Source organism: Artemia sp. Qi Xiang Cuo, chromosome 11, assembly GCF_049724085.1.
Source record: "Artemia sp. Qi Xiang Cuo chromosome 11, ASM4972408v1, whole genome shotgun sequence".
NCBI classification, from domain to species: Eukaryota; Metazoa; Arthropoda; class Branchiopoda; order Anostraca; family Artemiidae; genus Artemia; species Artemia sp. Qi Xiang Cuo.
Window position 1 is genome coordinate 16,855,847 of NC_142804.1, and position 15,614 is coordinate 16,871,460.

A 15,614-nucleotide genomic window follows, 5' to 3' on the forward strand; every position below is an offset into this window, starting at 1 on the left:
GAACCCTCTTCGAATATATATATATATATATATATATATATATATATATATATATATATATATATATATATATATATATATATATATATATATATATATATATATATATATATATATATATATATATATATATATATATATATATATATATATATATATATATATATATATACATATATATATATATATATAAACATACATTAGCTCATTTCAAAAAGTGAATAAAATTTTTCATTTGCGAAAAATTAATCTCTATGATATATAATCTATTAGGAGTTCTATTATAATAAGAGATTATTATAATAAAACTTTCTTATTATAATAAGAGATTATATATTATAATCTCTTATTAATACTTCATCCGCAAAACCTCAAATAATAGGCTCTGAAACGTTTTAACAGTCAAAAACTTTTATACGTTTAGGTCACGGATATTCAACATTTTTTACAAGTTAACAGGACATCAGAACAGGGATCTTAAGACTGGGATATTCTGGGAAGTATGGTCATCGTGGATGTCCCATATCGCGCAAAGTACTCTTCATACATAGTATCTTTTGTGCCACATACTTCTTTTGACCACCGAGCGTGATCACCGTGACCACCGTGGCCAAAAGAACATAATATGTTCACCCCTTTTGGAGAAAACAATACCCTTCTTAGGAGACTGAAGAGAATATGGCTTTCATCCCTTTCCAAAATTGGCGTCTATACCCACCCCCTCCCCCTAAGAGAAAATCAATGTTTAAGGGTTAGTCTGAAGAGATATATAATTACATTTTCGGTGAGATCATTTATGAGATATATGATTTAGCCAAAGTTTATATAATCAAATAACGTACTCAGCAGAAACTTAAACATTTTACCAGGGGGATGGGCGTAAGAAATTTTAAAGAGAATTCTACTATTGTAAAAATAAAGTTCTAGAAAAAGTTTTTTTCGACTGTTGGAGAATTTGGGTCTTTTTTTATTTAAAACTTTTAGTAGATCGGGTCTGATCTGAAGCCCTGCTTTAAATGTAGACAGATTTTTGGTAAAACAGCTAAATAAATAGAGCAACAAGTTTTTTTCTTTCACAGGTGCCTCTTTTAAAGTGAAATCATATAATTTCATTAAAAATTCTTGCTATGAGGTAAAACATTTCGAAATCACAAAAGAACTGATCGTTGCCAAATAACAGAGTTCGTATGTCAAATGAAAATTGAAATCACAAATGAATGACTTCAACCTCACTTGAACGGATTCTCCATTTGTTAAGTTCACTTTTATTTCAGAAAAGGAAGCAGCAACAGCTAAGGTTAACAGTGAAATGGCAGACCTTAGAGTTTTCGCTCGTGTTCTTGGCTTTCTGAAATTAGCTGAAGTGGTAAGTCACTTTTGCTTATACAGTCCAGTAATCTAGTGCAAATACTATCCTTTTAAGCCACCTACAGCAACAAAACAATTCTTACAGTATTTCATTCTTATCAGAAAGACTATTCAGTTTCTCCCAGCCCCCCACCCATCCCCATTAAAAACCACTAAACATACTATTTTTGTGTTTTGCATTCATGCCAATTTGAAAAGAAAACAACCATCCAGGGGTAGATTCAGGGGGGCGAAGCCTCCCCCCCTTACGTAGTCTAAGGTAGTGTAATTTACTTATTTAACGCAAGTTTGCGTTAATTAAACTTGCTCCTGACGCAAATTTATCGGATCCACCTATCTTGCACCCCCCCCCCCCAAAAAAAAATCCTGGATCCGTCCATGCAATCATCAGATTTAGCGTTTGGCCTAGGGTCATAAGGAGTCAGGGCTTAAGGAGGAAGAGGGGCCGGGATGACACTTAACTGAAAAAATTTAAAAATTGATTAAATATGCATTCCTGATGAAAATGAAAAAATTGTTTGTTGTTAATATGGCTAGTTTAGAAGGGTAGCGTTTGTTTAAGAATTACAACTGTTCTATCTCGATTTATACTAGGCAAACGGTTCCTTAATTTACACATAGATTGTGTGCAGACACCATCTATTCTTGTTCAATAAGGGTGGGCAGAGGATATGATTTTTAATAGCATTTGTAGAATATAATAGTCCTTGAATTTTAGTGCGCAAGGCCCCCTTGGCGCTCTGCTGGGTATTTGTCTGGAGAAATAACTGGAGACTAGGAAACATGTTAAGAAAACAATTCTCACTTCATTATATGCAGATTAATCATAATTAACACATTTTGCAAGCAGCTTCGCTATTATTTACCCCTCCCCCTAACGTGCAAATATATAACCCAAATTATGTATTTATTTATTTGAAAACCCGTCATACAAAAGCAAGAAGACGGAGCAGTAAGAGAAAGCAAAATAATAAAACGATAAAGACAACAATTGGACACCTCGCAAAATACAAGACAAGCAAAAATACGAAAGAAAACAGAATACAAAAACAAATTATATATTTTCAATGCTTTATGCCACCCGTAACTTGTTTTACAGTTTTTGTTTGGTCACAGTTGATTCAATTTACATGTACTTGAAACAAGTGAAACGTATTGGAAGAATAGATAGGAAATATATAACTTGGGCAATATATTTGAACATCAGGGGGGGGGGGGGTGAAGTATAGAGAAGCTGCTTGCAAAATGTGTTAACTATGAATATTTTGCATATTATGAAGCAAGAATTGTTTTCTTAACATGTTTCCTTCTTACCAGTTAACACCCTCTGCTGCCCCAGAGAATATTACTACCCTTGTAAGCAAGCGTGCAGTATTTCAGCAGAATTAAAAAAATGGGTTCAAAGTTTATCTTTTCTAGCTTTGAAAAAATATATGGCTCGTAAAAGAAAACTCAATTCGTATTTAAATATGACTACTGTATTTTAGGTAACTTCTACGTTTCGAACAAGAAAAAAAAATTTGGCTAAGTAGCCTCGCAATTTTGACTTTTTTCTAGTCTAGTCAGTTTGTCACATTTACATCCCTGGTGATTTGTGGAGGGGTAATCCTTTGAAAAAAAAATCACGGGAACAAAGGTTTAATTGATGATATTTGGCAGGAAGTCGTGGTTTTCCCTAATTTTTCATAATTATTTGAATACTGAAGATTTGCTCCAAGACTCTCCTAGTGGTGGATCCAGAGGGGGCGCTCCCCCCAGTGTAGTCTAAGTAGTGTAATTTACATAATTAACTCAAGTTTGCGTTAATTAAACTTGCTCCTAACGCAAGTTTATTGGATCAACCTATTTTGCGCGCCCCACCCTAATTTTTTTTATCAGATCAACCTATTTTGCACCCCCGCCCCCTAAAAAGATCCTGAATCCACCCCTGAACTCCCCACCAGTTGCCTGGAACTCTTTTGATGATAAGATTCCTTACTATTTAGCTTTTTTTATTACTAGACTTGTACTGTTTAAATTGAATTTTATTTTATTTATTCCTTAGAAATTACGTGTGTTGTTGATGAGCTCTGCATTATTTAAAAAGAATAAAAACGTCATAAGGTTTTGAAATGTTTGGGTACTTATCGGTTATATAAAACACACTCGAGAATATCGATTGCGAATGATGCGAATATAAGCCAAGAAACTGGTCAATCAACTTCGTTATACCAGAGAAATAGCTTTGTTTGGGTTGGAAAATAAATTGTAGCTATATTTTATTTAAGTATTTAGTTGGTATTTTGGTTACGTTACGTTACGTATTTAATATATGTTATGCTTTACGCCCCCCACCCTAATTTGCAAATATATTGCCCAAATTTGTTTCTAAACTATTCTATTTTCATCACACTTTGTTTTATTTCATTAGCATTAACCAAATTTTACTTCTCGAGCGGGTTTTATATAACCGACAAGTACCAATGTTTGCTTTTTTAAAATCTACCAAAATTTTAAGAACTTAAATTTCTCTCCATCCATAATTTTAGGTGGCCAACCCAAATGATCTTGTAGACCATTTTGTAAATGCATCATTATTCCGTTGCCCACAGTTAAAATTACATATCCCCTATATAGGTTAAACCCACTCTAGGCACTATCTGAAGTCAATAATAAAAATATAATTAGCTATCATCATTGTGGTTACTATTATAATTATATGTAAGCTTAGGTAATATGATAACAACTGTACTAAACACAAATTGCATAGAATTATATGATACTAAAAATAAAAATTTTAAAAATTATGAATAAAAATAAATCGTTAAAAATATTTATTTCCTAGCGAGCTATTTATTTCTCTGCTCTTTCGCTTAGCCTTTGCTAATCGCTCTCAATTTGGGTATTTTGCACATACTGATCAGTGTTGCAAGTTAGTGTCCGTCGTGTTTGAGCCGTGTTAATTTCATTTATAAAACAAAAAAACAATCGCAAGTATAAGTTGAACCAAAACCACTAATAAACTTTTCGGTACCTAACTTTTCAAGTTAAAGAATTTCCTTTTTTGTGACGGCGGGGCTATTAAATATTTTTTTTTATCCGTCAAAAATTTGATATTTTTTCAAAATGTCCTTCAGATCAATGAATTTTGATATTTTTTTTATAATTTCTACGTTTAATTTTGAATACTCGTATATTGTCGCAAAAATAATGTATCTTTTTGAGAATATCGGATTGTGTGTGGCCATTTTTTTTTTTTTTTTTTTTTTTTTTAAGTGTGATGAATCTCTTGGGCAGGAACAACTTTCAAGGCAAGGCAAATGCTATCCAGGGATTGGCCATACACAATAACGCTCTGATATCGTCCTTTTTTGTAAAAATTGCCATTTTTGGAAACTTTTCGTCGGTAACTTGCGAAAAAGCCATTTATAGTGTGAAGCCATTTAGCTAAAGCCAAATTTTTTCTTAAACCAATACTTAGCTATTGCTAAAATTTAGCTAAAGCGATAGGAAACCGACCAAGATTCTCGCTTGTTGGTGTCATATTTATTCCATTCTTCTATTAAGAAAATTTTATTCTAAAGTTTGACCTGATTCCTGGTTAATGGGGAATTCTAACATTTTGCAGAATATGGCCTCATCTATTTTTTCCTTTCTCTAGGGATTTAGCTAAACCTAAGCTCATTCATAATCTGATTTAGCTTAGTTCTAAAGTTAGATAGATTTAGTACCGAAGTTGAAGTTGATCTTCGTAACTCCTGTACTAAACGCACTCTTTTAAATAGCGCTAGTTTGGTTAATGCTAATGAAATAAAATAAAATTGGATGAATATATAATTGCTTAGAAACAAATTTTGGCTAGATATTTGCACATTGGCTAGATATTTGCACAGCCAGGGGGCTCCCGTTCCCTGGCTGAATGATGCTGCCTTATTTTTATATTTTTGTTCTGAGATTTCTATTATATATCATTAAAAGTGCTAATTAGATGAGGTTTGCCCCCCCTGGAATTCAGCTTATGGGCGCCCATGACCTTGACATTGGAAATAGAAAAGGAAAAGAAGCTAGATTCTTCCTAATTATTGTCTATGTCCGGTAAATATATATATATGAAATTCCGTAGCTTAGGCTACATAGGGGCAAGACGAACGCACTACTTGATATTTTTTTTTTGTCAATGTATGCGAGATTTCATAACTGATATAGGGACAAGGTGAACACACTAGTTGATTCTTGCTTTGTGCTCCTTCCAAATATATTAATTCACTAAAAAAAGACCCCCTCCCCTTTCTGATGGTCCCATATATAGTCCTTAATGTATTTTTTCATTACGTCAATGCAGTCATACGTAAAAGCTCCTATATTAAACCGGTTGTCTTACCAGTTTGGAGTTTATCTCCGTGTGCGATTGAGTGCGTAATTTTCCAAAATAGTATTTGAAATAATTTTTAAAAGTTTATAATGATGGAAGTAAACATAATAATCTGATTAGTAGAAATATCCTGGGGTAAATATTGAGCAGTTCACATAAATGACCTACGAATAAAGTGAACATACCACTCGATGCCTTTTTTATTCTCTTTCCGAATATAATAATTGTTGGTAGTTGTCTAGAATCCGGTAAAAACGCGAAGAACCGGATCTAGAATCTAATGAAATCGTAATCAAAAACAGGTTTCCGCAGCTTGTAAGGTATTGTTCACTCCGTGATAAATGTTTAAATTTTAGTTTTTTGGGGTTGAAGGGGCAAAAAAAAGTACCTAGATCAGGTTAGGTTACGTATTTAATATATACCATGCTTTACACCCACCCCTAATTTGCAAATATACAGCCTAATTTTGATCATAAACTATTATATTTTCATCTTATTTTGTTTTATTTCATTTGCATTGACGAAACTTCACTTATCGCGTGCTTATCGGATCTACCTAATTGTTTTGATGAAAATTCAATTTTAACCTAACTTAACCTAACCCAACCCCTCTAACCTTACCCATATATATAGCCCATATTAGCCTATATATTTCCCATACGTTTATTGAGTCTCGATTTTGTCACCGTCGATTCAATTTACGGTTATACTGGTTGTACCAAGAGTCACGCTAACAGAGGTATATAGGGGAACACAGGGCGGAACGGGGTACTAAGTTCAAAAAGATCTTTATTATATAGAAGGAGTCAATATTAAAGGATACAACATTTCATAAAAATACATTGTATTGTTGTAAACAAAGTTTCACACTCATATTGTAAAAAGTGACGAAAATTTTTATTTATTTAATAAAAATATAAAAAAAGTTAAATAGGCTGCGCAACTGCCCTTGATACGGGGCACAACGGAGCGGTAGTTAAAATAGTATATCTAAATAAGTAAAACTGTTATTAGACATTTTATTTATTTTGACTAAAGGAAAACAACTATTTTAAACATATTCTTTCATCGAATTAATCCGATTATAATTAATTAAATTAATTAATTAATCAGATTAATAAAAGTAATTCTGTTATTTGGCTTTTTATTATTTTGCTTAGGGCAGCAAAACTAGTTTAAACTTACTCTTTGATCAAATTAATCTGATCGTGAATTACAAAATTCGCATACAAGGATAGCCTCATAGTTCTCACTATACTGCACAGGAATTACGGGCCCATTTTTTACATATGGACAAGCAACCCAAACCTCAGTTGACCCTGAATAAAACTCACAACAATATAAACATTCAAAGTCGGAAAACTCACCAGAATCACAGTCATAAGTTTCAGGTTGTTTCTTTATCTTCTTGTTTTTAATCTTTCTTGGCACTTCTTCACTCTTATTCAGGCACTTTACCCTTGTTTTTAGAGTTTTGTTTTGTTTTCTTTCTTAGAAAGTATCATCCGTGCTCTTTCCATCTTGGCAATCTCCTTTTCTTTTTTGCTTTTATAACATCCTCTAACTCTTTTTGTATGGTGAATCAGTTATAACTGCAGAATCCCCCCTCCTCCTTCGATTCGTCCTTCTTGCACTTCCTCTGACTTTTGAAATAGGAATTGAATTTGGAATAGAATTAAATTGTGAAACAATAAATGCTTTTGTGGTGTCATTCATGTCAGTTGTCATCCAAGAGCATCCAAGAGTAGCCTTGTCATCCGAGTTAACTAGAACCTTTTTAACTAGGGTGCCATTAACACCAACGGTAAGGCTAGAAACTCTAACATCTTCACTCCTATCACTACAAGTGTTGGAATTTTCTTTATCAACAAATGAGCCAGACGAAGATTTTCCCATTTGCTTTTTCTCTGTCGTTGGAGGTTCCTCAATCGCTTTTTGGGTTGAAGGTCCAGTTTGTTCGATGTCAGTAGTGTCAACAGTCAGGAAATCTGAATAAGAGAATATGGTTGGGTTAGGTTGCCAAATTCCTATTGCTTTAAACCTCTTAATTGCAGTATTCATAGAGGCGCTTTGGCTTAACGCTGATCCGAAGAGCGTTGAAATTTTAAACAGCGTTACAACTTTCCCAGAGTTGCAACGGAGCCACTTTCGAATCTCGTCAGCGTAGCGAAGGCTCATAGGCTTCATGAAAGACACATCAAGTGGTTGTAACATGTGAGAACAATGCGGGTGCAAGCACAGCAAACAAACACCATTATATCTTGCATAGTCTATGAACTCTAGGTTCTTGGTGTGTGTGGAATGTCCGTCTAATATGAGAAGAATTGGAAAGTCCTTTGATGCCTTAGAAAATGCTAAAAAAATTTTAAACCATACTAAGAACAGCTCACCGGTCATCCATCCTGTGCTGTAAACCTCAGCCCAACTCCCTGGAGGTAATCCCAGCTCAAACTCCTTCTGTAAGTTTTCTTCCTCGGAAAAACTAACATAGGTGGCATGTATGATTTACTTGGAGAAATGCAAACGAGGCAAGTTACGGTCCCCCTTCTTTCTGCAGAAGTTATTGCACAAACTTTTCGTTTACCCTTACAAGCAATGATTTTTGAATGGCTGTAAGGGTTCACAGAAACACCAGTTTCATCACAATTAAATATCTGCGACGCTGTAAGTTTGTGTATACCTACCAATTGAGTAAGTAGCGAAACAAAAACTATCCTCAGTCACTCTGTTAAATCCCTTAGCTCTTGCACTAGATGTTGACTCGGGCTTGTGAATAGACAGAGTAGGATTTCTCTTAAAAAATCCGTTGACCCAGTCTTGACCAGCTATTTCATTTTGAAATCTATGAGTTATGTCATTTCTTTCAGCTAACTAGTAAGCTAAGGTACATAAGAACTTCATCGTCAGACCAAATAACCGCCTCTGCATAGTTTTTAAGTACATCCCAAGCTCAAGTTCCTGTTTTTGAGTAAACAAGGCTTGAAATTTCCCAGCAGTTTTATCAATCAGCTACTCAGGATTTTACTTTTTTCTTAACGTATCTTTCAAGAGTAGTTTGCGGAACGTAAAATTCATTAGAAGCCTTCAGGCAGCCACATCAACAGCATTGTTCATCGCCTCAATACACTCAGTAGACTACAATTGTCTGTTTGTCTTTTTCTTATACACACGAACCATCTGAAAATACATTAAGAAAAGCTACTGACCCAATTTTAACCACTGATCACACCAAATTGTTCGGGGTGGAATGGGGTACTTCCCCATACCGCCCCAGAACACGCCTTATTATTTGAAGGTTATGGTCATGCGAAAACTTCAAGTAAAGAAACAATAAGGGACTAAGCCCAAGCTACCTTACCTTGATTACAAAATCAATAAAAGTTGCAATCCAACAGCAAATAACTAGTGGACAACAGGTTCACTCATCAAACGAAACGAAACTAAATCAACACGGATTCCGTAGTTCAGCTGCACTGAGCAGGAGTAGTTGTAGCTATTGCCGCTTGGCGCAGCATCTTTCTTGTCATCTAAAAATGGCCTACCCTATTCCGCCCCGGATTCTCCTAAGCTGTATTGAAAATAAGAGAAAAAGGGTCGTATCATCTTCGAGGGTACGTAAAGGGCCTAAAATTTAGTTTGCCACAAAAACCAATGCATTCGGAAAGAACATACAAAAAGTTATCAAGTGGCATGTTTACTTTATTCGTTGGTCATTTATGTGAACTGGTCAATATTTAACCATCATGGATATTATAAAGTAGGAATTTCATTGTTTTAGTGTTTTCTTTTAGTTTTTAAATATTTCTTAAACTGCATATGGCTCCATTAGGACATTGATCTCTTCTAGTTTTATATATGCCTTGGGCTGTAAATGGGTCTTCCCAGGGGGTGACGGATATTTGCGAGTGAATTGATTATTATTTTTCGAAAGAGCATAAGAAATGATATGAGTAGTGTGTTCGCCTTGTCCCTGTACTGGTTATAGAATCACTTATATATTTCTCCCTATAATTACAAGAATTCTGGTTGGAAATTTACCTGACACCGGTTTACCCGCGACATCCAGCCATGAGATTTTGCAGAATTTGGTTTATATTCTCTTTTCTATTTCTTTTGCCTTGCCTAGTACCACATTTTCTAGTTATGGTATTGTTTCTTCTTACTCTAAATGTTCCAATCGTTGTGTTTGCTGGGCATAGCCCTTCGTTCAATAGCCATAAAGGTGTACAAAGGAAGGTAAATAATTTTAGTATAATTAAAGCAAACATTTTACTCTCATTAAAGCTAAGCATTTCAAAGGCCCCTAAGAAACTCAGCCCCCAGCCTCCAAGATATTTGATATTATCGTTACCAAGTCTAAATTTTGCACTAATTATGTTTCGTATTATATTAATTTTCTATTTTTAGTCTCGTTTAGTTTACTTTCCTCTTTTATTCCTTCTTGTTATTTAAAAGCGAAAGAACACATTTCGTGTTTTTATTGATTTACCGCAAAAATAAGATTAAGCTTTTCAGAACCATTTTTTTATAAGGCTTAGACAAAGAAAAAAAGAGAGATTAGTTTCCTATAATTCTGTGGTGAAAAGTGTTTTTTGAATAATATACGTTTCTGACGTATTTCAACAGTCAATGAAAGAAATAAAATTTCTGACGCAATCCCCATCTTTTGAAATCTGATAGGTTTCCCTTTGTGAGCCAGTAAATTTTGATCCAGTAGGAAAAAGCGGGAATTTCAATTCTACCTCATTGGTTCTCTCGCGCTAAATTTAAAGTCATCAAACAGTTCGTGGTAACGAACTGTAAGTAAGAGCGACCCGGCTCAATGGTAACCGAAACTCTAGAAAACAGGTTTTTGATACCAATAGATATATCAAAAGAATCAGATTTCAATGCTGATTTCAAATATATAACTTTCATCAAGTTTAATGCTACCCATCAAAAGTAACGCGCCTGAGAAAATTTGGCTGATTTTCAAAAAAAGGGGGAAAGACGCCCTAAAAGATATAGAACCTTAATGAAAATCACGCCATCATATTCAGCGTATCACAGAACCCTACTGTAGAGGTTTCAAGCTCCTATCTACAAAAATGTGGAATTTTACATTTTTTGCCAGAAGAAAGATCACGGATGCATGTTTATTTGTTTTTTTGTTTTTTGTTTTCCCCAGAGGTGATCGTATCGATCCAGTAGTCCTAGAATATCGTTAGAGGGCTCATTCGAACGGAAATTAAAAGTTCTAGTGCCCTTTTTAAGTGACCAAAAAAATTGGAGGGCAACTAGGCCCCCTCCCACGCTTATTTTTTTCCCAAAGTCAACCGATCAAAATTTTGAGATAGCCATTTTGTTCAGCATGGTCGAAAATATGATAAATATGTCTTTTAGGATGACTTAATCCCCGGAAGTTCCCAGAGGGAGGGCTAAAAGTTATTAACTTTACCCAATGTTAACATATAGTATTGGTTATTGGGAAGTATACAGAAGTTTTCAGGAGGTTTTTTTTCTCGCAGTGGGAGGGAAGGGTGGGTCGGTGGTTATGTTGGAGGATCTGTTCATGAAGGAAGTTTTCATGGGGGAAGGGAAATTGCCATGAAGGGGGCGCCGGACTTGCCAGCATTATTTATTGGTTATTGGGAAGTATACAACCATTTTCAGGAAGGATTTTATCTGGAGGGGGGCTAGAGGAGGGGTTACTCTGGAGAATATTTCCGTGGAGGATATTTCTTTGGGGTAAGGGACATTTCTATGAAGGGGGCGCCGGATTTCCAAGAATAATTTAAAAAACGATCAGAAATTAAATAAAAAAAACAAGTTTTTTTCAACTGATATGTAAGAAAGAATATTAGAACTTAAAACGAACAGAAATAATAACGTATGTGAGGGGTTCTCCCCCAAGTCAATACCTCGCTCTTTACGCTACAGTTTGTTTTTAGTGCTTTCAAAAGAGCTATCTATTATAATTAAACGGCCTTTGTGATTCAGGGGTTTGTGAATCAAATTTTTTTTTTAACTTTTAACATAAAGAGCGTGGTATTGACTAAGGGGAGAACCCCCTCGTATGCGTAATAACATATACGTAATAAAAAAAAACAATAAAAAAACAAGCGATACGGCTCAATAGTAATCGAAACTTTTAAAACGGAATTTTGATGTCAATAAATGTATAAAAATTATGTGTTTATAATGCTGATTCTAAATATATAAATTTTATTAAGTTTAGTATTACTCATCAAAGGCTACGAACCTGAGAAAATTTACTCGATTTTTTAAAGAGGGGAAACATCCCCTACAAGTGAAAGAATTTTAATGAAAATCACACCGTCAGATTCAGCGTATCAGAAAACCCTATTACATAGGTTTCAAGCTCATATCTGCAAAAATCTGCAACTTTGTATTTTTTGCCAGAAGAAAAATACACGAATATAGAAGTTAGTTACGTAAGTTAATTTGTAAAGAGATCCATTTAGCAAAAGAAAAGTAAAATTTTTTTAATGCAAATAAAAGGTGCATTAACTAAAAAACGATCAGAAATTAAAAATAAAAAACAAGTTTTTAAAACTGAAAGTAAAGAGCGACATTAAAACTTAAAACGAACAGAAATTATTCCGTATATGAAAGGGGGTGTCCCCTCCTCAACGCCTCGCTCTTTACGCTAAAGTTTGACTCTGTCTCACAACTTTATTTTTTAAAACAATAAAAAAATTTAGCGTAAAGAGCAAAGCATTGAGGAGGGGACAGCCCTTTTCATATACGGCATAATTTCTGTTCGTTTTAAGTTTTATTGTCGCTCCTTACTTTCAGTTTAAAAAACTTGTTTTTATTAATTTAATTTGATAAAGAATGCAAGTTTTTCAGTCGGAAGATTCTCTACAAGTACATTTCGTCAGTGTTGCCACGTTAAACCGTGAAAATTAATAAGCAGAAGTAATTCGACAACTTTTCGCGTATAAAAATTTAAACATTAACAATATGATGATTTCCAAATATAACTGGACCTTCAATGAAAGGATATACATTTTTAAGCCGTTTGGTTCCCTATGTTCTTTGCTTTTTTTTTATATAGATCTGTTCCAAATATGGCACACGCTACTGCCAAAAACTTTATAATCACAAAAGTAAGTCTAGTCGCTAAAACCTGAATTCCTGATTCTTCTTAAATTTCTTTTGATGTATATGATTGCATAAGCTTCCGCTTAATTAATAAAAAGTGATATTTTCAATGTCCTTGGTACTTTCCAAGGCAAATATTTTGCCGTTAATATGGCATGTACATTATTTCAATTCTTAATTAATAAAATAATTTTTTCCCCTTTCTCTCCATCCCTACATAAAATTTGGAGTTTGAAAAAGGTTTTGGGATTTAAATTTTTGGTACTTATGTATTATACGAAACACACTCAAGAAGTGAAGTTGGGTTAATCATTATGAAATATACAAAAACATGATGAAAATGTAATATTTAAGTTTATATAATAATATAATTTGGGCTATATACTTGTATTTCCTCATTAGAGGAGTGGGGCGGGAGTAAAGCAACAGAACTTAATCTTACCCCCCACCCTGACCCCCTTGTGTGCAATTGTATAGCCCAATTATACAAGTTCAATGCATTATGTCACCCGTCGTTTGTCTTTGTGGCTATGAAACCGGTTTTCTCATATCTTACATTCAGCAAACATCTCGACTGTGATTGGTATAATAGAGAAGTACCAAATGTTTAATATTGCATTCTATTTTATGTTGTCTATTCTTTCTTGTAGTTGGTCTCCATTATCTGCCTGGCACTGCTACGAAACTATGGTCTAAGTTTCGGTGGAGAGTACGCAGCAGATGAAGATGGAAAACTGATTTCAGGAGGATCGTTTGCAGACCGATACCTTACCGGCACCATCACTCTTGGTGGATTTCTCATAATTTCCCTTGGTCTACTAATTTCATACATTTGGGGAGAGGCTGGCACTTATCAACGCTTTTTGGTAAGTTCCTATTACTTCAATTTTGTCATTGTCACGTCTATTGGTCGTAACTGATATATCCGCACTTCCTAGATAATTGCCAAAACCTTTTCCTAAGCTACCCTCAAAGAGAGGATCATCAGAGCGATGTTTTAAATCACGCTTTAATCAGCTTAGCAACAATTTTTAGCAACAATTATTGCAACAGCAACAATGCTTAGAACAGCTTAGCAATAATTTTTGGTATTTATCTTAGAAGTGTGAAAATTTCAGATACATCCTCTAAATGAGGAAGTGACGATTTTTATCAACTAAGCTTAGTCATCCAAAATCCAAATAGTTCATGTTCGGTAGACGTATAAAAGACAAGCTCTAATCAAATAAACTTGATATAACCCCCTCCTCGCTATTTCTTCACCATCAGCAGCGATTCCAGGGTATACATATGCCACAAAGCCACATATGAAATTGGGTCTCTAAAGTTGTTCTTTTATCGTACTTTTCACATTGCGATTGGTGTCAATAATTTTTTTATGTTAAATTTGGTTCCATGTTGTCAAGTAACAAGATTTTCAAGTCTGGCCTTTTTGTTATCTACAGTCAATGATGCCAAAATAACTCATAATTTTTATATTGAAATTTGAGCTTTAAAAAGATGATAGATTTAAAAGGGTAGTGAATTTATAGAATTTTGCCAATCACTTTCAATTAAGATGGTTAAGATTGTTTCTAAGAATTTATTTCTAATGAATTATCGTTTAGGAATTCTTCTTCATGAGAAAAAAAGTCACTTTAAATACATATCTATAGAGTTTACTCTATTGCTCGCCTTAATCACGATCGCAGTATCTTACCCAACTAACAAATAATAACATCAGAAATTGGCTTTGGGTCCATCATTTAATAATATCACGAAAGTTAGAAGGTGCCTTACTTTTCTATCGACCTCAATTACTTCAAATTATTATTTCGATATTTTATTATTGCCTATTAGTTATGTTTGACTATAAATCGATGTCACTCTTTTTTGTTATTAACTACCGGTCTATACGAAAGGACCCTATATATTCCAATGATTATACTAAGGCAAAGGGAGACTAATACCCACGCCACATTATAGTCACATTTGTCGATAAAATCAAAATTACGCGCGACGACAGTGCCAATTACGTTCGCCGCTCGTAATTTCTTGAGTTGAATATTGTTCAACTTTCAAGCCAAAATTTCTTGACTGACCAATCAAAGTCAACGCTTAAGGCACACTTTTTAAAACTAGAAAAGACAGAAACTTAGAACAGCGGTTTTTCTATCTGGGAGAGGAATCTGACAAAAGTTAAGAAGACTTAGTATTAGTAGAGCACAGTTGGACACAAATTGCTGTTAGTGCAAACTCTTTAAACAAATTTCTTGCAATTTTTTTTTTTTTGCTTTTTAAATACAAATGTTACGCTAAAATCAAAAAAATTGCCATGTCATTCATGATATTTGGCTTTCTCTATCGACAGATGTGACTATGATGTGGCACGGGCATGACTGGGATTAACTGGCATAAAGTCGGAAAGTGGAATATGGTCTATGGTATTGAATTAAATTAGCCAAACAAGAATATCAACTCGTTTATCGAATGGCTTTGTCTGAGAAGCAAGTCTTTTGTACTACTTTTCATCGCTATCTAACATTATCATCTTTCAATGTCATTGCCATTTAGTCCAAAACTATTCAAACTTTCGAGCTAAAGGCCTGGGTACAAGTCACGTTTTTCAAGCTATAAGCGGCTGTGTTTACTCAAAACGGGCATATTTTATGCCAACTTTATATCTAGGATTTATTTTTAGGTTAATGCACATTTTGAGAGTTTTCTCAGTATACCAGAATCTGTTCAATATAAGATTTGGTGTTAATTTGTAACTCACATAATTTACTACTTTACGGCTTGCCTAAGG

The 15,614-nt window shown here is 34.2% G+C and overlaps 1 protein-coding gene across 1 annotated transcript; it reads left to right on the top strand.

Annotated features, from left to right (window-relative positions):
- The first annotated feature begins 1,206 nt into the window (after window positions 1-1,206).
- Window positions 1,207-15,572, top strand: LOC148946702 (uncharacterized). Its single transcript, XM_089096400.1, has 3 exons — window positions 1,207-1,366; window positions 13,477-13,692; window positions 15,507-15,572. Exons 1-3 carry the CDS (start codon window positions 1,310-1,312, stop codon window positions 15,570-15,572), a joined length of 339 nt encoding a protein of 112 aa, XP_088952526.1. The 5' UTR covers window positions 1,207-1,309.
- The last annotated feature ends 42 nt before the right edge of the window (window positions 15,573-15,614 follow it).

Bases quoted from the DNA above. Each gene is read 5' to 3' on its own strand.
- LOC148946702 (XM_089096400.1), top strand. From the start codon at position 1,310: ATGGCAGACCTTAGAGTTTTCGCTCGTGTTCTTGGCTTTCTGAAATTA. The intron at 1,367-13,476 runs GTAAGTCACTTT...TCTTTCTTGTAG, and splicing joins TTCTGAAATTAGCTGAAGTG to TTGGTCTCCATTATCTGCCT. The intron at 13,693-15,506 runs GTAAGTTCCTAT...ATTTATTTTTAG, and splicing joins GCACTTATCAACGCTTTTTG to GTTAATGCACATTTTGAGAG.